This window comes from Protopterus annectens, chromosome 2.part2, assembly GCF_019279795.1.
Source record: "Protopterus annectens isolate FY-2018-M chromosome 2.part2, PAN1.0, whole genome shotgun sequence".
In the NCBI taxonomy this organism is placed as follows: Eukaryota; Metazoa; Chordata; order Ceratodontiformes; family Protopteridae; genus Protopterus; species Protopterus annectens.
This window is the reverse complement of record NC_056730.1, coordinates 130,751,370-130,776,369: the sequence shown is the minus strand read 5'-3', so window position 1 is coordinate 130,776,369 and position 25,000 is coordinate 130,751,370. Positions and strand designations below refer to the sequence as shown.

The following is a 25,000-nucleotide window of genomic DNA, read 5'->3' as shown; positions in this document are numbered from 1 at the left end:
ATGATTGTCTAGTCAATGATATATGCCCCAAACCTAGTTCAGTTTATAACCTACAATATAAATGACAGGTAGCAGGTCTGATTACTGAACATAGTCCTATTTTGCTATCATTCTCTAACAGAACCAGCAGATATTCTAACACATTTATATTAGCACGTCACATTTAAAACAATTTAATAAAACAGTTCTTCCATTTTCTTTCCTGCGTGCCAAAGCCGATTTCCTTCTAAACTTTATTCTTTTATTTACCTTGTAACAATCATGACAATTTAACGCTGGTGAATAAACTTGTTACTATTGCTTAAATTTATAAACTTCTGAAATTTCAGGAAGAATCGTTTAGAACCAATATAAAATGATTACAAAACAGTCAGACTATTAAGGCTGTAATTGCTTTTTTAAAACTTAATAACTATAGTGAAGCTAATTAATGCTGTATAGAATGTGTTCAAGCATGAACTTTAGGGCAATTAAAATATGATTTACATCAGGAAACCAATGTAACAAACAATGAATGTCTGCTTCTGTTAGAAAAAAATGCCTTATTTGATTGAATTTTACATTTTATTCATGTAGTATTAAGCAAATTAATAATTTAAGTAAGACTTATTTTAAATCACTGCACTTAATACTAAATGGCAGTTGATGACTTTCAGGGTTATATAACATCCTAAATGTGATAAATTAAATATCAAGCTTTGCTGGCTATTAAAAATGACTAATGAATCTCAATAAATTAAATATCAAGCTTTGCTGGCTATTAAAAATGACTAATGAATCTTAATAACTAGAAACATTAAAATATAAAAGGTATTGATCATAATATAACAAAAATGAATGAAGACTTATATGCCTTTGTATCGCGATCCATATATAATTAAATATCATCATATGTCATAATGTATACACTAGATAAGCAAATAACTGAAGGAAAAAAAATGTGATTTCAGAAGTAAAACTCTACATGAGGCCTTTAGCTTCATACAATGCTCATTCAGAGAGTAAATATTGCAGTGATATAGTGGCACCATTGCATTGCTACCCAAAATATTTAGCATGAATGTTCGTAAATATTTAATTTTGATATTTCCAAAATGTGTAACTGTCACATTTACTGAACTCTATTCACAATGACCAAGGTTTGATATCAAATTTCAAATGGCACGTATGACATACAGTCAATAATATGACCTGAGAATGCAGCTACTCTATAATCTTGGATAGGAAAATGAGGTCTTACTAAATATCATAAATTTTGTATAGTGCCAGATGTGTGTAATATAGTGCAAAACTGAAAACAGCACACCAGAGGGAAAAAAATTATACTTGCATTAGAAATAGATGGAGTAAAGCTGTTTCACACATCTAATAAGAATTAATGTATACATTATTAATATTTTCATTTGCAAAATTTGTAAATAAGTGACTCCCAAGGAACCATTTCTGGCTTTAACTTGGGCATATATAATATGGGTATTCTGCAGTATTACTTATAAACACTGCTACTTTGAAACATGTTTTAAGTAAACTTGACACAAAACAGAGCATATGATGTAAGATGACCAATGCTGTTTGTTCAAATAGGAGGATTTCTGAGATACGCACAAAATCATTCAAGATATAAGACTTTGGTTGCCCTCTGAAAGAACAAAGATACGATGCAGTTATTACATAATACAGTGTGTACATCACTGTGTGGGTCAGTGTATTCTATAGAAAGTGAAATTTGTGATGCAAGTGAAGAGTAGAACTTCTTTGTCGAAAGCATAAATCTAGACCATGGAGGGTAGTACTTAAAAAACAGACACTTAAACTTTGAGTTAGTGGTAAAATAAGTGAAAAGACTGTCATTCACAAATCATTTTATCTTGAGGTAATAAGCAGTGAGGACTGCCTTTTCTGGTCTATTTTATAGAGCAGTACATACATACTGGATATTTTGTGAATAAACAAGGGAACTATAACAGGAAACATGCATTCTTTTAAGGAATTGATATGACAATGCCTAAGCTAGAGACTATATGCTTTGTATTACTTTAGAGAAACACTTTCTTTTTTTTATTATTTCCAGACACTCTCTATAGAAAGAAAAGCAGATTGTTATGTTAAGGTTCATATGTTATTACTAGGCTAATTACCCTTGTGGGCCACTTTAAGCCTAGCCAATTACCCCATGTGAGACTCAAACCCTGCACCTTTGATCTTTAATTTGAACACTTTAACCATTATGCCAACCTTCCACCTGTTTTTAAATGCATTCACAGTTCTAATGACAGGTTTGATGAACAGAAAAATTAGCAAGAATGAAGCTGCAGACTAGATGACCTAGTTAAACTTATAAATTAAATTAATTTGGCTACGTCTACCAAATCAAAAGTCTGAATACTCCCTTGACATTAACAAAATAAAGATATATTAAAAGATTATTTAAAATCAGATATTTTATTCATGAAAGTCCCCATGATGCCCAAGCAATACATCCTACTTAATAAACTAACCATCTTTCAGAAGAAAGGGATGATGACTGCAGTGATCTCCATAAATGAATACATTTTTTAATAAACTATGCATTATCATAAACTTATCATCACATTGATTGTGAACATGTTTTTGAATTAAATATTTATTAAAAACGTGGATGAAAATGTTGATTTAACAGTTTACAACTGCTGAAAGCTTTCAGTTACGTATTCGTATTCTGTTAATTTGCAAAATATTTGATTATAAAGTGAATAAGATTTGGAACCAAAAAGAACAAAGAGAAAATCTTGGGTCTTAACAAATAAGTAAGACAAAACCCAAGTAACACCCAGTCAATAAGGAAACTGAACAAACTTCCACATTCACTCAAAAAAGGTAGGGACTCCAAAACATTCAGAAAATAAATGATTGTGTAAAGTTAGGTGCTTTTGTTCCAATAACATGTCATCAGAACTGATAAAAAAACTCATCTTACAAGTATTTAAACCCGAATAACAGGGAATAATGTGACTAGAACAACAAATCAAATTAATACTAATAATTTGTGTTTTGACACTGTTGAAAACATCACCAAGGCAATGGATGAGGGCAAAATAGTGCACACTGCCTACCTTAATCTAGCTAAGGCATTTTTTTATTTAACTCCCACTCTAATATCACCCACCCCTTCTAACCACTACATTTCTTTCCACTGATCTAACTACCTTGATTATAGCAAGCTCAGATGCTCATAAGCCTAGTACTTATTATACAGCAGGAACTTCTTATTGTAACATTTGTTAATGTCTGTTATGTACTTCACAGATACAGAATCTAGTTGTCTACTGATGTACTATGGTCTTCATCTGTAAATATGTTGTAAGTAATTGCTATGTTAAATTGTTAATCGCTATGTAATCCAAAGTAACTACTGTCTGTTTATTTTAACTGTGGAGCTTTTCACCCCGGGCCTCCGCTGAAAATGGACCTATGTCCAGTCGGACACTCCCGGTCAACAAATGTAAATAAATAAATAAATAATACAATACCATACTTGGGGATTTTAACTAACTCAAGGAATTAGAAATAAACTCCTGTGTAACTCACTGGATAGTCAGTTGGTTACAAGCAGGACCCAGAAAGTTAGGATTGGACAGACCAGCTCCATAAAGAAGCTGGTTGCCAGTGGAGTACCTCAGGGGTCTCTGCTGGGTCTGCTCCTCTTTGGCATCTATACTTCAGAACTGTCAAGGACCTCTGGCTTACCAAGTTTGCAGATGATTACAAACGTGTGTGTGTGTGTGTGTGTGTGTGTGTGTGTGTGTGTGTGTGTGTGTGTGTGTGTGTGTGTGTGTGTGTGTGTGCGCATGTGAGATATATTATAAATGTGCGGATTATTGTTGCTGTACATTTTGAATTGTATTGTTGGAAGCATAACTCTCAGAATACTGCTAAAAATTAGACTGGCCCAGTTAGAAATCTGGTTAGTAAAATATAAATATTAATAACTAATTGCACTGGTGATTTTTTCTCATTCACAAAAGAATTAATAATTTATCAAAAAATAAATAAGTGTATGCATTCAAGATCATATGTCATGAACACTGAATGAATAACTCTTATGGTAGCTTTTCATTAGTCCTGGCACTGTGTCTATAATACTCTGCAGATATATATCAGACAAACCACAATCTATGGTATCATTAGCTTATTCTTCCGTGATTTGCTTGCAGCCCGATATTGTTATGGCACATAGTTGGATGTCTACATACACTGACGATGACCAGCTACCACCATGCTACCTTGAAGTTATTTCACACTGCCATTAAAGGTAAGTTTAATGGACAAAATGGAAAATCCAAGCTATCTCCATTGTGACTGTCATTCACTGACCCTAGCTGCTCCTAAGGACTGCCAAAGATGGGTATCAAAGGGAAAATCCACACTCAAAAGTGTGACCCTCTATATTAGTAAAGAATGGCTGAACAGGCAAATTGATGGTGAAGCATAGTCAGGAACAAAGATCATTAGGTTATCTTAGGTAAGGATTCAGAAAGGGCTACCATCAGACCAGCAGTAAGCAGTAGCATGGGAGGAAAAGTGCTGGAAGACACCCTTCATAATTCGTAGACAAGCCCACTACAGTGATTCTATACAGTATGCAGAGTCATCATGGTGGGTCATCTCCATAGCCTTGCTAAATGCTAAGGAGACATTCCAGGAGTAACTAAGGATGGGGGTTGGTATAATGGTTAAGGTGTCTACCTCACAGCCACAAAGTACAAGGTTTGATTCTCACCTATGAAAGGGAAATTTATTAGGCTTAAAATAGCCTACAAGGACAGCTAGCTAAGTACTTACCTATGAACAGCTTGGTGTGGGGCAGTCAGGCTCCCAGAAGCTCTGAGGTTTTAGGTGCTATTATAAACCTATGTTAATTATCCATGTGCTGTCCCCTGGAAATGCCTACAGATGGGATTTTCACACCATAGCAATTCAGAGACTTGTTTGGGTGTGTACGTTTGCGTGGCCAGCTGTGTTAATTAACAGAGACAAAATGCCATGTCCTTCATCACCTCCAATGGTAGAGACCATATTACAGGTAAGTATCTGTGGGTTTAGTAAAGGTAGTTATGGAGGGGTGAATATGCTTATATGTGCAACAGTGTGTATCTGTTTGGGTGGGTGGAGTAGCGGGGTTAGTTAGGGGATCTCTACAGTAGGTTTATGTATATGCATTTGTGTGTGTGTGTGTGTGTGTGTGTGTGTGTGTGTGTGTGTGTGTGTGTGTGTGTGTGTGTGTGTGTGTGCTAATGTGCGAGAGTCAATGAGAGATGTGTGTTCCAATGGAATGCATGGGTGACTGATGGTAATTACCACTGAAAAATATTGTTTAGCTCTGGTGATAACTACACCCTATTCAAACACATGCTTAGTTGATAATGAGGGCTTCCTCACTGCTGCTAATCATGTCTCAGAAGTGCATTTCCCACCATCATGTAAACTGACATTTTCTGTCACAGACATTTACAAGCGCAGGGGCTCTTTTCTGAATCACAGCAATAGTATTAAAAAATTGTTGTCTGAAACGTTTGTGAAAAATAAATAAAATCTTACTTAAGGTGATGAACCTGATTTGGACCCAGAAAGGTACAGGCATGATTACATTTTCTAAACATTTCCAAATTGTTAAGCTAACATAATTAAAAAAAAATGAAAAAGTATACTGTCTATTTTTGTATGTTTACCTTTTGGGTCATCTTTATCCAAAATTGATCGTGTACAGTGAAATAAAACATTACTGATTAAGTGCTTTGTTATTAGTGAAAAGTTCACCTAAATGTAATCACAGAATGAAAACTATATTGAATATATTGTACTAAAAGAATGAAAATTATTTAATCAGTAAATGTCAGTTATGAAATGGTCTTGCTGAAAACAAATAACTGTACTAATATGGTTTAGTATGATGTTTGCTTTTTGAAGATAACCAGTAACAGTACAAAACATATGGAGCATTGCAGTTTTGTTTTGTTTTCTGCAGATGAAGCTATGTTTTGCATTAGTAGATAGTGGTGTACCCCAACTTGATCACATTACAGCTGAGTGTGCCTCCAGGCATTTCTGCAGTTACCTCCTACTGCGCCTTTAGTCATCAGATATTGCTTGTTCATATAAGTATTATTAATTCCAAAACCATGCTACGTACAAGGTATCGTGTTTATATTACCTCGTTGAAATTTTACTGCATCGAAGCAATAAATGTCGAACACAATTGATCGAAGCAGCAAAATATCGAACGAGGATAAAAAAGCAAAAAAACAAAAAAAAAAAGTTAAAGGTTGCAGGCAAGGGGGCAAGCCCCCCTGCACCCCCCACGCCCACCGCTACTTAAATATACCAACTTCAAGACAAAACTACATTGAGATAAATGGAAATCTCCCCTACGGAGATTTCCATTTTCCTGGCCGATATTCTTTGCTTTCGATATTGTTATGCCGACAATATCGGATTCGATATTGTCACCTTGTGACAATATAATATAGACCCGGAATTACAATATTTTATCTTGACGCATACATGATGACAAACAATTGCATTGATATTCGACCTCTGTCAATGAGTATTTGTTAGAACTGTAAGGTGATAACTTAATTTTTTAAAGGCTCAAGCCACACCCACTAGGAGTCAAAGGTACACCCTCAAAAGAGCTGTACTGGACGGAATGAGTTAAGAAAGTCTACACTTAAGCATCATAAATGGGGAAAAGAAGGTATCTCTTACCAGTCTTGCACTGCATGAAAAGATTCTTCATTTGTAATATCGTACATTAAAATAAAACCCATAGCACCTCGATAGTATGCCGTGGTAATTGTCCTATACCTCTCTTGGCCAGCTGTGTCCTGTTGAAAAAAGAAACTGATTTTATTATTATATACAACACAGACCCCAAAGCAAATCAAGTACAGTAAAGCAAAGCATTTGCTAACAAAATGGAAATGATGTTTACTCTACAAACCTTATAACTGCTCTTTAGCTACACTATGATGCCAGGAATTGATATGAATATGCTCATTTAAAAGGAAAAATAAACCCTAAAATTCAGAGGAATTTTTTTCACAGCAAAGACACATTTATTCCAAAATGTATTAGTGCTACACTCATTTCTGTTTTTCACTACTGATATAAGTATGAATGATCTTTGCATATCACTTGATTATAGATAATGAAAATGTGACGAGAGACTGAATTGGGACATTAAAAGAACAGCGAATACAAAAGGTACGAGGAAAACCTTTGCCACTGCTCAAATAAATAAACGAAAAGGAGATAGACAGAGAGCTAGATTAAAGTCCAGACCTAACAGGAGATGAAACATTATATTAGACATGCTTCAGGAGCATTTCTCCCCGGGCCTCCGCTGAAAACAGGATCTGTGGAACCTAGTCGGACTTTCCCAGTCAACAAATGTTAAATAAATAAATAAAAATAAATAAAAAATTATATGAATAGACTGTATATATGTATTAAAAGTTTTAATACAGGTCTATGATTTTAATTTGCTTATGCTTGTTATATATGTTTTTTATAGTCTGTATAGTTTACCTTTAAATATTTTTGAAATGAAGGTTAATTGATTTTAACATGTGATAAGGATGTGTGTTTAAGGTGTGTGTTTGTAGTGTGTTTTTATTACACCTGATGAAGCAAACCAGTGAAAGCGCTTGTGTTATGTGCACTAGTAAAGTTTTTTGACTTGGAGACTGCAGCCTTTGTCGTGTCGTTTTATTTTACCATGTATAATCAAACAAATTAAGTTAAACTAAAGAATTACACCAATTATCATCAAAGGAAGGGCATTACATTTTAACATAATAAAGTCTAGTCTGAGCATAGAGAGCTTCTTTTGTTATGAAACTGCATACCATGTAGTGATGCTTTAGAATCATGTTTTTCCATTGACAAACTTACACCTAATTGCAAATCACAGACAAAAACCTGCAGAAACAACTTTCATCAAACCTCGAAGGTAAGTTTTTTTTTTAGGATGCAAGCTCCCCCGCACCCCCTATAACTCCCAAGCTGATAAACACCTACTCCAATGTCCCTCAACAGTACAGAAAACAGAAATCCCACTGTTGCCAAAAGTTCATTGGGCAGCTTATGTTCGCTCTAATGGCATTCACTGGAATTGCTGCTGATACACTGACACTCTACCAATGCTACTATTAAAAACCTTCAGTCAGAAGAAATGATGTGGCAAGTTAAATAAATGACAGCTCAAGTAAAGTTTCATAAGTGAAGAAGATCCCATGCGGTGGTGCTTTAGTACTGAAAAAGTATATAATTTCAATGGAAATTACTAGAATTGCACATTTTTTCACTTTTTGGATTAGCATGTCAGGCAGACAGTAGAAATTATGTTTACGACTTCTCTTATACCCCATGAAAACAGTTAACATGTTCAAGCCACACTTGTTTAATCACCAAGGTTTTTATGAAGTTTCAGGAAGAATGCGATACACACTTTTTTTCTGATTAAATGACAGCCTTACCTTTAAATATGTCTTAATGACCTCTCTCTCAGCAACCTCTAGCTGCTCAGCATATCTTGCCATACAACAGTTTCTGGATTGTGGAATGATCTCTGTGTAGAAAAAATGTGGAATATGTATATGTATATATATCTATATCTATCTATCTATATATATATATATATATATATATATATATATATATATATATATATATATATACACACACACACACAGATAGATATAAATATATATAGATATAGATATAGATATGTGGATTCATGGTAATTGAAGTGCACTTACTTGGATTTCTGTTCCCCTGTGGCAAGTAGATTAAAGAAAGAATGGAATTAGCCAAGTAAGGCACTTCACAAAATAAGTGTTTTTTTTTTTTTTGTTTTTTGTTTTTTTGCAGGGATGCAAGCCCACTTGTACATCAGTCCCCTGATAATTTAAATATGACAACTATGAGATCATAAAACAATGTAGAAAAGGGAAAATTTGCCAATCTCCAATATTCAGTGATCTTGGACAAATAATGGGCTTCTACTAATTCTGTCTGAACTTCATTTAAATAGATCAACCAATCATGGTGGAGCTGCAGAATCATTTTATGTATTAAACATTTTTTTTTGAGTTATGACCAATATCCGTTTTGCTTGTGGAGATCACATCTGCTTAAAGATAAGCAGTCAAAGGAAACACATTTCATACTTCCAGAGTAGTAGCTTTTTGAATTTTCCACAAACTCTGGAGTTACATGACTCAGGAGGAGATATATTTCTTTCCATGAAACCTGGCAACCTCAGAGTTAATTATGTAAGTTTGCAGGTAGAGATATACAATTTCCTTTTGCATTTCCAAAAGTCCTGTTTCATTTTGTTGAAACATTTTTTAAGCCTTACTACATTTAATGGATCATGCTTCACTTTGTAGTAATTTCAGACATGGTCCATGGCCTTGCAAATGGGCTTAAACAACTGGCACATATGCAAGCGTACTTATTCAAGAACCTGACTTTTCTAGTTGTAGCAGTAAATGAAATGTTTTGCAGAACACTGAATGAGAGCATGAACATCCTGGGAGAGCTCTCCTACACTAGGCAATTAAGATTTGTGTGGCCAGAGTTACTAAAGCTGAAATATAATATGGAAAGTAAGCAGAAGAAATATTATGCCACTGAAGCATATTTTCCTTCCAAATAAGTAAACATAAAATGGGTAAACATGAAAATATAATGCTTCCACTTCTCACCATCTCTAGCCCTAAAGCTAGTAGTCCTGTATGCAATTTTGAAAAGCTTTTTAAATAACTGACAGTTCTGCTATGGGTATTGTATGGGTAAGTTTATAACCAAATAGGGTTCCTTGGTCTAAATGGTCAAAGGGATAAGAAAGCGATCACCAGTGAAAAGAACACAACCTGATGCTCAATCAGACTGATCCAGAGAACAATGAATATAATAGGTATTAATAAAAGGCTTTGATGTATTAAGACTATAATATAGTATTTTAAAAGCAATTTTATCTTTACACAGAACACATAAAATGTAATATTTTGCATAAAAAAGTATCTAAAAGAGCAAATTGTCTGATGATTCCCAGCTGTCCATATCTGGAAAAAAAACAGATGGCTAAAACAATGTCATTTTCCCTGTTTCTGTTCAAAAATCTAAAGTATGGGAAAGGATATGGATTAATCAGGGTGTACTAACTAGATAATTTACTACATCTTTAGTCTAGCTATCCATATTATGGGAATGTTTATGGATTAATCAGGGTGTAATAACTAGGTAATTTACTACTTAGTCTAGCTATCCATGTTATGGGAATGTTTATGGATTAATCAGGGTATACTAATTAGGCAATGTACTACACCCTTAGTCTAGTTATCCATGTTATGGGAATGGATATGGATTAATCAGGGTGTAATAACTAGGTAATTTTCTACTTAGTCTAGCTATCCATGTTATGGGAATGTTTATGGATTAATCAGGGTATACTAATTAAGCAATGTACTACACCCTTAGTCTAGCTATCCATGTTATGGGAATGGATATGGATTAATCAGGGTGGACTAACTAGATAATGTACTACACCCTTAGTCTAGCTATCCATGTTATGGGAATGGATATGGATTAATTAGGGTGGACTACCTAGGTAATGTACTACACCCTTAGTCTAGCTATCCATGTTATGGGAAAGGATATGGATTAATCAGGGTGTACTAACTAGATAATTTACTACATCTTTAGTCTAGCTATCCATGTTATGGGAATGCTTATGGATTAATCAGGGAGTAATAACTAGGTAATTTACTACTTAGTCTAGCTATCCATGTTATGGGAATTTTTATGGATTAATCAGGGTATACTAACTAGGCAATGTACTACACCCTTAGTCTAGCTATCCATGTTATGGGAATGGATATGGATTAATTAGGGTGGACTAACTACATAATGTACTACACCCTTAGTCTAGCTATCCATGTTATGGGACTGGATCTGGATTAATCAGGGTGTAGTAACTAGGTAATGTACTACACCCTTAGTCTAGCTATCCATGTTATGGGAATGTTTATGGATTAGTCAGGGTGTAATAACTACGCAATTTACTACTTAGTCTAGCTATCCATGTTATGGGAATGGATATGGATTAATCAGGGTGGACTACCTAGGTAATTTACTACACCCATAGTCTAGCTATCCATGTCTTAACTGGAGCAAAAACACAATACTTACTGAATACTGTCTACAGTAAGCAAGTGTTATACACCCACTGTAATGTCAGATCTGAATGAGCAGGTTCATCCTCATCAACCATTTGGACTAGGAATGGCAGGACAGCTCAGCATCTGAAGCTTAAAAATAGGCTGCCTCACCACGTCCACTGGACAGATAATTCAATGGAAAAGAAGAAAGGAAGATTACAACCCTACGTTACAGATATCCTAGATATCCTGTCAGATGTGATGATCACCAGAAAGAGAACTGTCCAAGAAATATACTTTAACCCTACATTAGCTGATGGTTCAAATGGAAGAAAAGTCTTAGACAAGATATAAATGCAAAGAGGGACAAGATAATTAATTATATGATTTATTATAACAGAGTCTATAAGAAGGTTTTGCATAACTTTAAGGATGACAAAGATTCAGTTAGAAACTTGGTGAAAATTTGAAATGACTGTTGGATGATCTTTGATAGAAAAATAACTCAAACCATTGTCAAAAGTTGTCAAACCCTTGTCTAAACTGGTAGGAAGCAGCAGCAGTAAAAGAGATTAACCTATATGCAGATCAGGAAGGTAATCCACTTATTTTAGTACATATTTCTGTTATTAGGTCTTTCAGGATCAATAAAGATATGGACAACCCTATCTGATTAATAAGGACCCCTGATCATTACTGGATCTGAGACTTGTTTACCAAAAGGAACAGTGGTCCAGATGAGGGTTGTTGTGCACATGAATAAGAGGACTCTGAAGGACCTTTAATATGAAGTCTTCTCAAAAATATGAGACCATCTCAGAAGGAGCTAGACTTGTCAAGATCAATGTGGAGTCATAAGAATGACCTTGTACTTACTCATTCTGGCTTTCTGAATAAACGTTGGAAACAAACTAAATGGATAAAAGTGTATGGATGTCTCAAAATCATTTCTGTATGACTGTATCTTGGGAACATTCTCCAAATGAGGAATAAGGGAAAAATAGTTGTTACAGTCACCTTTGGTTGGAGATGCAAAAGTTCACAGCAAAACGTTTCTCCACAGCAGCAGAGTTTCAGTGCTACAGTCTGGCACTAACTGGACACCATTAAACAGGAAATTGGCCTATCCATTAAAGAACTGGCTTCTTTTTATTGTGACTAGTATACAGAAAGCAGCAGCTACACATATCCCATTCCAATACTTTCATGCAGTGAGTAGCTAAGGTGGGGCAACGGGGGAAACTTCCCAGGGAACAAAGTGTCAGGGTGCATTATCAGGCAATCTCTATCATTCTTTAATGCAAACCAGCTTTTAAAAACTGAAAACAAACAACTGGCTTGACCACCATGGAAATCTATTTATTAAAGTAAAAGAATAAAATCAATAAAGTAAATACTAAAAGTCTAAAGGTCAGTCCAAGAAATTCAGGATAAGCGCTTTCAACCTTCCGGCCTTCCTCAGATCTATAAAATGCGACATTATTTCCTTTTCATCATAGTCAACATCCGATCAATTCTCTTCCATAGGGCAGCCACCTCATTGAATCCAGCCTATGATCAAGCAGATGACACTGCCTAATTTACCAACCAATCATTTTCATCTCAGGAGCCACAGCCCCTTATGAATTGGATTCAAAGGGATAATACCATTTAAATCAGGTGGGTGATCCTCTCATAAGTCTGCAATCCATTTAACTTATTCAACTTCAGTCTTGTTGCACATGTCACCTCCTCTTAAGGTTTCAATAACAATTTCTAACACCATAAACAAAAATGTATGGTCAGGGCTGGACATAATGTGCTGTGAGAGGGCATTGCTTTGGACTTTATTTCTGATGTCATTCATATGGCAAAGGATACGTTCTTTGAAAGGTCTATTGGGTTTGCTAATATAATAACAAGAACAGCAGGTACACATAGCAACATAAACCGCATTCCTGGTATTACTATCTGCATATTTGTTAAGCAAGTATTTTTTGTGAGTATTAGGGTGCATGAATTCATTAGTGGTATCGATACTATTACAAGCATTACATCTTCCACATGAAAAGGTGTCTTTCCTTGAAGGCTGAAAACTTGGAGATATCGTCACATTCTTGTAATAGAGCAGCCTCTTAAGATTCAAGCAAATTTTGAAACAAAAACGGGATGTCTCACTTAATAAACGTTTCAAGTTATCATCTAGTTACACTAGACCGTTTTTTCTTGATGAAGTTACATATTTGGGAGACATCAGAACAATATGTAAGTAAACATCTGATAGGAAGTTCTTCTTTTTCACATTCTCAGTTATCCCCAATAATGTCCATCTTATCAGAAAAGAAGGGGGGGGGTCCTTTAATATTCCTTAACCCTCTTGTCTCAGTGGTATGTAGCTGAGTGTCCTTACTTCTATATCCTAGTTCTTGAAAGTTACACAAAAGGGTTTGTTTCTCATGTTCATAAGTTCCCGTATATGTACAAAGTCTTGATACATGAAGAAATTTTCCCTTAACTACTTGTGGAAAGATATGTCCTGGATGCATACTCGCCCTATGCAAGAGGTGATTTCTCCAACAATCCTTGTGGTAAACTGCCATGTTGGAACACCCTGTTTCATCTCTAGTAATTCTGACATCAAGGAAACTTATTTGTGTTCTTGACATATGATCATCAAACTCCAAGAAGGTGGTAGTCATCTCCAAATCCTTTACAAAATGAGGAAGGTTGGTCTTATCACCTCCCCATATAAGGAATATTTCATCCACAAAATGATCATAGTATACAATGTCATTCACCCATGGATTGAGCTCACTAAATATAAACCTCATTTCCACCCAAAGACAACGTTAGAATAAGTACTGGCACATGAGGTGCCCATGGCAACCCCTCACTTCTGCCAATAGTAATCATCCTCATATTAAAAAACATATTCAAGAATAAGTTCCATCAAAGTACAAGTAAGTAAAGGAGATGTTGCTTCTTCAGCTTGTGTATGTATGAATTTTCTAACTGCAGATATGCCATATTCATTGGCAGTAACAGTAAAGAGACTGCAAACATCCATAGTAACCATCATAAGTCCAGGTCTATAAGTCAGTGAGTCAACCATTTTCAATTTCTGGTAAAAAGTCTCCAAAAAATGGAAAGTATCTTGTAGAACTGTACTAGCTTTTGGTAATAATCTCTTCAAACAGTGCTCAACATAGATAGAAGCAGGTTCAGTAACCCATCCCCTACCTGAAATAATAGGTCAAAGAGGTGGGCCTTGGGAGCTCTTGTGTATCTTAGGGAGTCTATTATCACTGGTATCTGTGGGTTTTCAACCCTAAGGTGAACATACATCTCCTGTGTAACAGTTCTTGTCATGAGCAAGTCATATAAAATGAACATTTTTAATATTTTTATTAATTTCCCATTTGGGTATCTCCATATATGTTTGAGTATCAGCCAGCATGTTATGCATTCTTCTCTGATAATCATCACTAATAGCTTTTAAAAGCTGGTATTTGCAATCAAACCTGAGCACTGTAGTTCTCTATGTTTGGTCTAAATTATGCTTGCTGCAGTTTTAAAAGACAAAATTGTTCCTTTTTTTTAAAAGATAAACCTTGAGTGCTGTAGAGCTTTATGCAGCATATGAACTGTAGCAACTACATGCTATATTTGTAGGAAGCAGGGTTTTTTCTTTACCAAAATGACAGGAAGGAGGGTCAGGGACAGCGTGCAAAAATGTGACCTGATTGGCTGGGGTAGGAGGGAGGTGGGTGTGTAGTGTAGATGAAGAGGATTTTGATCTCTTCACTTGAAGAGCCAAAGTTAGGATTGGGTACTGTTGACAGGAAGCCAGCTAATTAGCATTCTGCAGCAGTCATTTAGCAGAGGTTCTTTTTTTTTTTTTTTTTTTTTGTTCTTCACTTGAAGCTGATGAAGTGCTACTTTGTTCTACTGGCACATGGCACTAGTTGAGCCAGTTATGGTTCTGCTTTCTTGCAACCCAGCAAATGGCGAAGGACAATGCCGGATTAAGACCAAATTGGGCCTGATGCTGCAGTGCAAAAAGGGCCTTTTTTTTCTTGCCATTTGACACTCACCGTACATGCACACTCAGACTGAACAAGAAGCCTTAATTGCTTGCGACGCAACCAGCAAGCCTTTATTGAACATGAATAATAATGACGTGTCGACGTATTATTGTAACAACTCAAAATTAACATCAAGTTATGTAACATCAACATTCAATAGCAATTGTATGAAAGGTGCACTTAATGCAGAAAAGGCTAAACCAGATCAACTTAACAAGCCTACCTAGGCATATTGTCACTCTTACTACTGCACTAGTGCTGCTTACTTATATTACTGTTTTTTGAGCCTTAGCATGTGCGAATTCTTCGATAGTGTCTGCGCAGCAGCTCATGCTCAATGCTTGTAAGTGTCAGCATGCTTAGCCTTTCCTGCCCCATTGAGGTCCGCAGCTCTCCTTTGACTATTCCCAACATTGAGAAGCGCCGCTCGCCGGAGGCATTGGACACCATCATGAACAGATAAATGTGTAACCTAATCTCGATGTTTGGAAATGTCTGAGAAAGATTCAACGATGACTAAAGCATGTACATGGTAAGCTCTGCTGATTCATTCACAGTCACCGGTTTCTGAGTGCACATAAATGCAGCAAACTGTATCAGCTCAGTCACCAGTGTGTCTTCCGAGTCATCTGGATATGAGGAAATGAGATTCGTAGCTTTGTCCTCGATCTGCTCAATGCTTAATGACGTTAGCTCCGACAGAAATCCGAATGTTTTACAAATATCATCATACACCTTCATCCGCTTTTCCAGTTCAGGTAACAGACTGTTGATCATGACCAGATACGTCTGAGTTTTGAACGTTTCCCTTGGGCTGAGGTCTACTTCGTCTGCAGCTCCTTCATCAGACATTCACTTTTGCTTATGGCCTCGACACTGCTCAGCCTTGTATTCGCCGTGTTGAACCTTTTCGGTCACCATCTGCTCATACACGTCAAATCTGTCCTGTGCAAACTGAACCGTGTCGACCAGTGATGCCATCAAGCCAGTTACTGTATTCAGGCTGACTGTACAATCTTGGAGGCTAATGCTCATACTGTTGAGACGGCCAAGGATATTGTTCCAGGCAGTCGCCATAACTGCTGTCTCAAGTTCGTCCATCCTGCACAAAAATCCCTCGGCCTGATTTCTCGTGTCTGCCTTCTGCTCCTTATCTGCCACAAGCTCATCCAGGACTTCCTGAATGCTCTTCCACCCTTCTACCAGCACTTTGACAGTATCTGCATGTTCACACCATCGGGTTCCAGGCAAACCCTTGAGCGTCGGTGTGCAGCGATTCTTTAGTTGCTGCCAGCGATATGTTGAGTCAGACAGGAATACATATATTCCATTGACAAAATTGAAAAACCTGGTACAGCCACCACAGCTTTAAACAGCCTGATCTCCTACCAGGTTTAGGCTGTGGTTGCAGCATGGAATAAAAGCAGCGCATTTACATTCTAGCTTCACAATTGCCTGGACACCATTGTACCATCCTGACATGTTTGATGCATTGTCTTATGACTGGCCTCTGCAGTTAGCAATATCCAAGCCTTTTTCCTTCAGAAAGTTCAGAAGTATGCTAGCCATCTGCTCTGCAGTGTGTCTCATCATCATAGGCATGAATGTCAGGAACCATTCAACTGGGCCCAACGGCAGAATGTACCGGATAACAATCGTTAGCTGATCAAGGCGTGATACGTCAGGTGTTGAGTCGATCGAGACAGAGAAATACTTTACCTCCTTGGCTTCTTTCAGGATGGTGTCCTGCACCTTTTGTCGCATTAGCTTCATCAGTTCCTCGCAAATTGTGGATGACAAATAGGAAACGTGACCTTTCCCGCGGTTCACATACTTTCTAATATGGCTAGCCTGCAGACTATCATACCCCGCCAACAGCTCAATGATGCCAAGGTAGTTACCATTATGAGAGGAACCTATGATCTCATCCGCGCCCCTTATAGCAAGACCACGCTCAGCTAGGAATATCAGAATGTCTATGAGCCGCTTCAGAATCTGACACCAGTAACACTGCTCTTCCTCGACCTGTTTGGTGGCTAGGTAGTCAACATGACCGGCCTCCCTCTGTCAGCTCACAAAGGACAACATAGCCTCGTGATGACCATCGCTGCTTTCATGCATTTTTATTCTGGATTCGCCTGCCCTCCAGTTGTCAAAACCGCCAGAAACGAACTTGGTTGCTTGAACAGCACTGCTGCCAAACAACTTGCATGCAAAGCAGAACACCTTCCCTGTCAAAAGCGAGTAGCACATCCATTGTCTACAGGATTTTTCGCTATTGAGTGGATGCATACGCATGAAGAAGGTCTTTGTGCATCGACGTTGGAACAACTCGTCTGGGTATGGTCTGGCACTCTCTTCAAACTTCCATTCAGTGTCTTGGCAGTCTTTTGGACCTTTCTTGGCCCAATATTCTCGAGTGTCAGTGTCGATTTCACCCCACTGTCCCAAATCATTAGTGAAAGCCTCCAGCGCTGGCACTAGTGCTTCAGTGATAGCGTCTCCTTTCACCTCTTCTCTCTCCACTGAACTTTCCTGCTCTTTATTCTCTCTTGCCTCCACAGGTTCATCTTGCTGGGCCTGGTCTTCAGGAGCACTCGAACTTGCAATCACATCCGATGCAGACGATTGAGACAAAGATGCTCATACTCCAAAGTATGAACTCAATTTTGGAATTTTCGCCAAAAGCTTTTCTTGTTCTGCTGCTTCTTTCCATTTCTTTTTCACTTTATCTCATCCACTGAGTTGAGACGCCATAGGAAGCATGCACAAAACAGTATGAAAGATATCACAAAGTAAACTGTTTAACGTAAAATTGATAGCATTAACTTGAAATCTTTGGTTAACAATGAACACAATGATGTTATAGTTACGTCACAGCACAAAGAATAATAGTAACTGTATAATAAGTAACATTGTGTATAGGTGTCCGAAAGTCGGACTCCAAATTTCATTCTAAGAATTATTTTGAGGTTAATATTGCAAAGGAAAACTGTTCAGCTTCTGGAAAATTCTAGTCTGTTTTCATCTGGGCCTATTTCAGGAATGGGCCTAATGCTGCAGCATCAATAAAACCCACCTTAATCCGGCCGTAGGAGTCAGGTTTCAGACAACCTCAAATTCTGTGAGAAACAGACCAAAAATATGAGATAAAAGTCTGTTAAATCTGCAAAACTCTGGACAGCTGAGAGGTATGCCAGGTACATAATGCTATGCCATCATTTAGACAGAGCTGCAAAAGCAAAAAGAAACAACTATATGTTCATAAAGGACATCAGTGAGTAGAAAACATATGTGATGTAGTCCAGTATAAGACAGCCTTCCCTGTCTTGTGAGAATGTAATAGTGGTGGGCAATGTTATGCTAGGAAACCTCACTCCTTGTACACAGTCTTACGCATGCCAACTACAAACAGTATAGCCAAACTGGCACTTCCAGCTTGTCTGAAAATTGGGCTTACAACAGAGGCAATAGTAAAGGCTCTTATAAGGCTTATAACTCGACATAATTATTTTCAAGAAATCTACTGCAAAACTCTGACAGCCAGGCAGCTATAAATTGTTAAGATAAGAAACATCAGACCTGGCTTCTAAAGATTTTGATACGCTAGCTGTCAGGGAAGTCAAAACAGTTTAATTGTCTCTTTCTCGCTGCCATGTCTCTGTAACATTCTTTCATTATCTCTGTTTTACTCACTTCTCTCTCTCTCTCTCTTTTATATCCTACACAACCCGTCAGGATTTCATGGCAGAGAGAGTTACCTGCTATAAATATTATAGTAACTTAAATGTTTTTCAAGGTACAATCTGCAGAAAAGAGGATCAGAAGAGGTTATGCATCATGTTTTAAGTATCTAAAAAAATACTTTTGTGAAAATATTAATGAAAGTCATATTCTGTATATACGAGACAAACAGCTTTAAAACGATAACAAGGAATGTCAGCACCAAAACTAATAATAATAATACAGAATTTATGATTGGTAAAGAAGAGCAGTTCTATTGCCTTTTGTGAGAAAAGGTCTGGATGGTTAGTTTGCCCAGACTGAAATTACTACTTTACATTCAAATTTATTATGGTGCTTATTTCATAACATCTTTTAAACAAACCTTGATGTTCTACAATCAGAGACAAAACCCTAGGCAGGATAATGGACTGAGGAAGGTAAACCATATCAATATCCCATTACCTGGCACACTTTTCCAGATCAGCATAAAAATCTGCCCAAATCTATATGGTTGCATACTAATTCGTCATTACTTCTAAACTGATAACAGACATTTGGATTTAATTTAAAACTTGTCTCAGAATTTTCCACAAAAACACTGACATTCATTTGCTAAATTAAAAAAAAACTTAGCATGAATAATAGTAAACTTCTCTTCCCTTTGAACTCACATTTATCTCAATACCAAAAGATTGCCAAATTCCGATAATCACGGCCACACAGGTAGAAACCGCACTCTCTAAAGCTAAGAATACAGCATCCATGGAACCAGATGACATCCCAGGCTGTGTACTACATGAACTACAAAATGAACTGGCACCTCACCTAAGTGTCATGTTTAATCATAGCCTCACCTCAGGCTTCGGGCACACTGAGTGGCGCACAACTACAGTTATCCCGCTCCACAAGGGAGGATCCACCTTGGATCCTGGGAACTACTGTCCCATCAGTCTGACAAGCCTAATTTGCAAGGGCATGGAATGCATTATCATGGAACTTATAAACAAAGACATTGGCAACCTTCAAACACTAGACCCCACCCAGTTTGGGTTTATGAAGGGCCGATCTTGTCTCCTGAATCTGATTGACTTCTTCGAATCAGTCTCCAGAGCTGTGGACGAGGGTAAGGCAGTCCACACAGCCTATCTGGACCTCACCAAGGCCTTTGACACCATCCCCCACTCTGGAATCATAGATAAACTTGCTAAGCTGAGCATAAATCCCTCGATGGGTTGCTAACTGGCTTACTGACAGAACCCAGACAGTAAAAGTAGCCGACTCCAAATCCAGCTCCAGACAAGTGACAAGTGGAGTACCTCAGGGTTCAGTCCTGGGACCAGTCTTGTTTGGCATCTACTTCTCTGAAGTACAGGCCAACACTAAGGGACTCTGGCTAACAAAGTTTGCAGATGACTGCAAACTGGGAGCCATTATTGAATCCCCAAATGATGTGGATATTCTACAAAAGGGCCATACAGAAACAGATGCCTGGTGCCAGAGCCATGGGCTCAAGCTTAATGCCAAGAAATGTATAGTTATCCCTTTGGAAAAAACATGTACCCATGAATTACCACATAGGTGGCAGGACACTAAACATCGAAAGTGTGATGAGAGACTTAGGGACACAGGTGGACAGTGGTCTCACTTTCGATAACCACATTGCCACAACAGTCAGGAAATCCTTCTATGTGGCACACCTCATCACTAAGGGTTTTCATCCAGAAAAAAGGAGGTCATTGTCCCACTGTACTCATCCCTCATTAGACCCGTTATAGAGTATAATGCCCCGTTTGGTATGTACCTCACAAGACATCTGCAACAGCTTGAAAGGCCACAGAAATACCTCACTAAAAGAATCACAGGCCTAAAGCAGATGCCATATACTGACCGTCTAAAAAAACTCCATCTATACTCTTTGGCATGCCGTCTACTTAGAGGCGATCTCTGCTTAACATACAAGGCCACGTCAAACCCTGAGCTGTTGGACATGCTCCACTTAAAGAAATTCCAATCCCTCAGAGTCACACGCTCCAGGGATCTAAACCTTGTCATCACAATGAACAAAACATGCTGGAGGGATAGGTTCCTGACCCAGAGACTCCCCATACTCTGGAATAGACTGCCCATACATATCAAGCAGAGTGCCTCTTTGGCCCTCTTCAAAAGGAACCTTGATGATTGGATGGGAGATAGGAAATTCACCCGGGGGATCATGTCAGTCACCCTGCTAGACAGGGGCCTGGAGAAGTAAATATTGTGGGAAGAAATATCCAGGGAATTGTTATGGCTAGGCTTGCATAGGCCCTAGGGCCGATAGCCTAGTACCAACCTATGAACCTATGCACTTGCAAGACATTATACTACAAGACACATGCTGGCACTAATTAACAGCTGTGTTAACGGGTGCAAGGATTCAATGACAATGCGTAACACATTTGCTTACAGACTGGGACAGACCATTGTTTGCAAATGTCCTTTTTCGGGCACTGGCTGTTGAAGTGACTTGGTCAGAAAAACTTAGTAGACAAACAAAGGCTGCATTACAGGAAGCAGTTCATTAACAGCTTATAGCCTTACTCATCTGCACAAAGTGCCAGATAAACACTGTTGTAGCCCAACACAGTTTATTCACACTCATGTGCCTGCAAGAAACAGTCTTAATTAAAAACTTATCTAGAATGCAATTTAGCTCTTAGACTTCATGTTGTCTTGTTTACTAACAAATAAAACACACTGTCAACAGTTGATAAAACAAGGAAACCAAGGATTGTACACAAAGAACATGGCTCATACAATGATTTTTTTTTTGTGTATTGCATCAGATCCCTTATATTACACTGTAACTACTCTACACACACACACACATATATATATATATATATATATATATATATATATATATATATATATACATGCATGCATGCACTTGTGTACACATATACTCACATACACAAATGTGACTATCAATTACAGACTGTTATATGACTGTGTATATCTCATATATTTGCTTGAGATCATATGAATTCATAAATACATAAATAATGACCTAGAAATATATTTCATCTCACTGCTGTGAGAACCATAAAGTGCATCCCACTGCACCCTCTGTGCCCTTCCAGCCTATTAGCTCAAGAAACAGAGATGGACCTAAAACCAGGAACAGAGTTTAAATATTCCTGTTATATTAGAAAAATGTTAGTATAACAGGTTTTACATTAACAAGAAATTTTCTGAAGAATATGAAGTCTTAGAATCAAGTTTATATTTACTTAGAGACTGCAATCCACATTTGCCAAAAAAATCCACACAAATTTTATGAAGAACATACGATAAATATATAAGGAAAAATTGGAGTTCCCTGGGAACTATGGCTTCTGTATATACATATACACACACGCATGCGCGCGTGCACGCACACACACACACACACACACACACACACACACACACACACACACACACACACACACACTCACACACACACGCGCACATATGTGACCATCAAATACAATCACTTATCACTATGTACACCTCAAATATCTGCTTCAGATTAAATGAATGAATAAATATGCAAAAATACTGCGGTGGTCATGCTGCGGTAGCATTGTCGCCTCACAGTAAGACGTTGTCCTGTTCGATTCTCAACTAGAGTGTCTTCTGTGTGGAGTCATGCATGAATGGGCGTACCTTTGTTGAAGGTTGTGCATCAGGGCCGGCAATTTGGCACGTAAAAATCTACTACCAATCATTAGCGGACCGGAGTTCCGCTGTGGCATCCTCTAACCGGGAAAAGCCGAAAGACACAACAACATCTCAGAATTGTATGCCAGCTCACTGTTTTTGGAACTACAGAGTGTAGAAAAGATAGCCCCAAAATATATCTCCTCTTCTTGTCAGAACCATACCAAGCAACCTGTGGCAACCTCTCTAAACTCTCAAATTCATTGTTCAAGAATCAGAGACAATGATCCAAAATCTGAAACTGATTTTAAATGTTTATGTTATATATTAAGAAAGTTGCTATAATAAGAACCTTTGTATCACCAAGTATTTTCTAAAGAATACAAAGTCTGAAACATTCATATTTGTTATTATTTAGTGACAGCAATCCATAACAATTTGGTAGAAAATTAGACATTTTGTAAGGAATATATCATAACTATTCTGAACCTTTTTACTCAGGTATACTGGATAAAGCCAAAAATATTAAAGGGACAAAAGCTCGAGAAATGGACTATTTCTATTTTTAATCTATTTATTATCCAGGTAAACTCACTGCACAGATATCACTTTTCAAGGATATACTAGGAGCACTACCTGACTTATAGACTTGTTCAGTGTGTCACACAGTAAGCACATGGTGGTGAAAGGAATTAAACTCAAAACTCTGGAATAGAGAAAGCAATTTGCTAACAACTAAAACTCTTAATTCTCAGTGTCACATACTAGACAGCTTTATCTTAATTAGAAAGTTAACAGAAAAACTGGTATTGTGTCATCATGCAGAAGTATGAATCTCCATTGATTTGCATTGCTGACTGAAGCTTTACTCCTCTGTGATTTGCAAAACGTAGAATTTAATGAGTGGAAAAAAAAATGGTTGACTAAATTATAGATGCTCTGCAAAATCAGGGACAGCTGAAAGTCATTGTTATGGTCAGACACAAGCAAACACCAACCCATGCTTGTACACAGAAATACATTGGGCACTTACTTATTACATTTGCATGGTCACAGCAATGGACCCTAACACTACATTACACTGTGTTTTAAAAAAGACTGTGCTACTGCAGTGCCTTGGCAGGGGTATTTGAATTAATGCAACCCCCCCCCCTGAAAAAATGGAGCATTTCTATTTTTATTGCATATTTTGTACAGCAGTTTAATATATATATATATATATATATATATATATATATATATATATATATATATATATATATATATATATATATATATATATATATATATATATATATATATATATATATATATATATATATATATATATATATATATATATATATATATATATATATATATATATATATATATATATATATATATATATATATATATATATATATATATATATATATATATATATATATTATGTAATATATATGTAATTACATTTTTTTTTAAATAAAATTTTGTACAGCAGTTCAATTAAGGAAAAAAGAACTATTATATGTTATTCCTACTGTACAGCTACTAATACTCACTGACTACATATGGTAGAGGTAAAAGAAAGCTTATGCAGTGTGAGTGAACACAATTAACAGCAGGTCAAACAGATGCATTGCAAACAAACGGAAATCTGTTGAAAATTATATGCTGTTTATTATATGAGACTTGTGAAAGCACTGTTTTTCTTTTGTTTATTGATGCAAAGCCATGGATCTTAGTGGCCAAGACTGTGTATTAGTAGCCTATACAGCAGCAAGAAAAACATTATAATGTTGGCAGCACTGATGGGCCCCCTACATAGCAATGGGCCGTAAGCAGCTGACTAGGTAGCCTAGTTCCAGATCCAGCTATGTCTACAAAAATGTAATCCAAAGTAGAAAACCAATTAGCACTTTGAAAAGAAAAGGGTTTATACACTGACCAGTATAAAAAATCTAATACAAAAGCTGTTGCATGTTTGTATAATTAGAGTCTGAGGTAGTAGGAGCAATGATTACAATATAAACAATATTTAGCCAATAAAATTCTCTAATAACAAAAGCCAAAAGTCTGACAAAAGTAGTCCAAAATGTTAGAATGCTAGAACACAAAATGGGGCAACCAACAACCTTCAGGGATAATCAACCACCATCAGGAGGCACAGGGCAGGCCAAAATTCCTCAGGACACAAATACAGAAGGCATTGGCCAGTGAAGTAAAACTTCACTCTAAACAGTGCCTGAAACAAAGTAACAGAATGCTAGCAACAAGTAATACAGCATCTGGTAAACTGATTTTAGACATGCCAGATTATTCACTATAAGTTAATCAGTACTA

The 25,000-nt window shown here is 37.0% G+C and overlaps 1 protein-coding gene across 2 annotated transcripts in view; it reads right to left on the bottom strand.

Moving 5' to 3' along the window:
* The window catches only part of RAB3C (RAB3C, member RAS oncogene family), a 1,959,298-nt gene that overhangs the window by 1,104,840 nt on the left and 829,458 nt on the right, over positions 1-25,000 (bottom strand). For both annotated transcript variants that reach the window (XM_044063807.1, XM_044063805.1), the window contains exon 3: positions 6,745-6,863. In XM_044063807.1, coding sequence (XP_043919742.1) covers positions 6,745-6,863 — 119 coding nt within the window. The remainder of the gene's footprint in view (positions 1-6,744; positions 6,864-25,000) is intronic.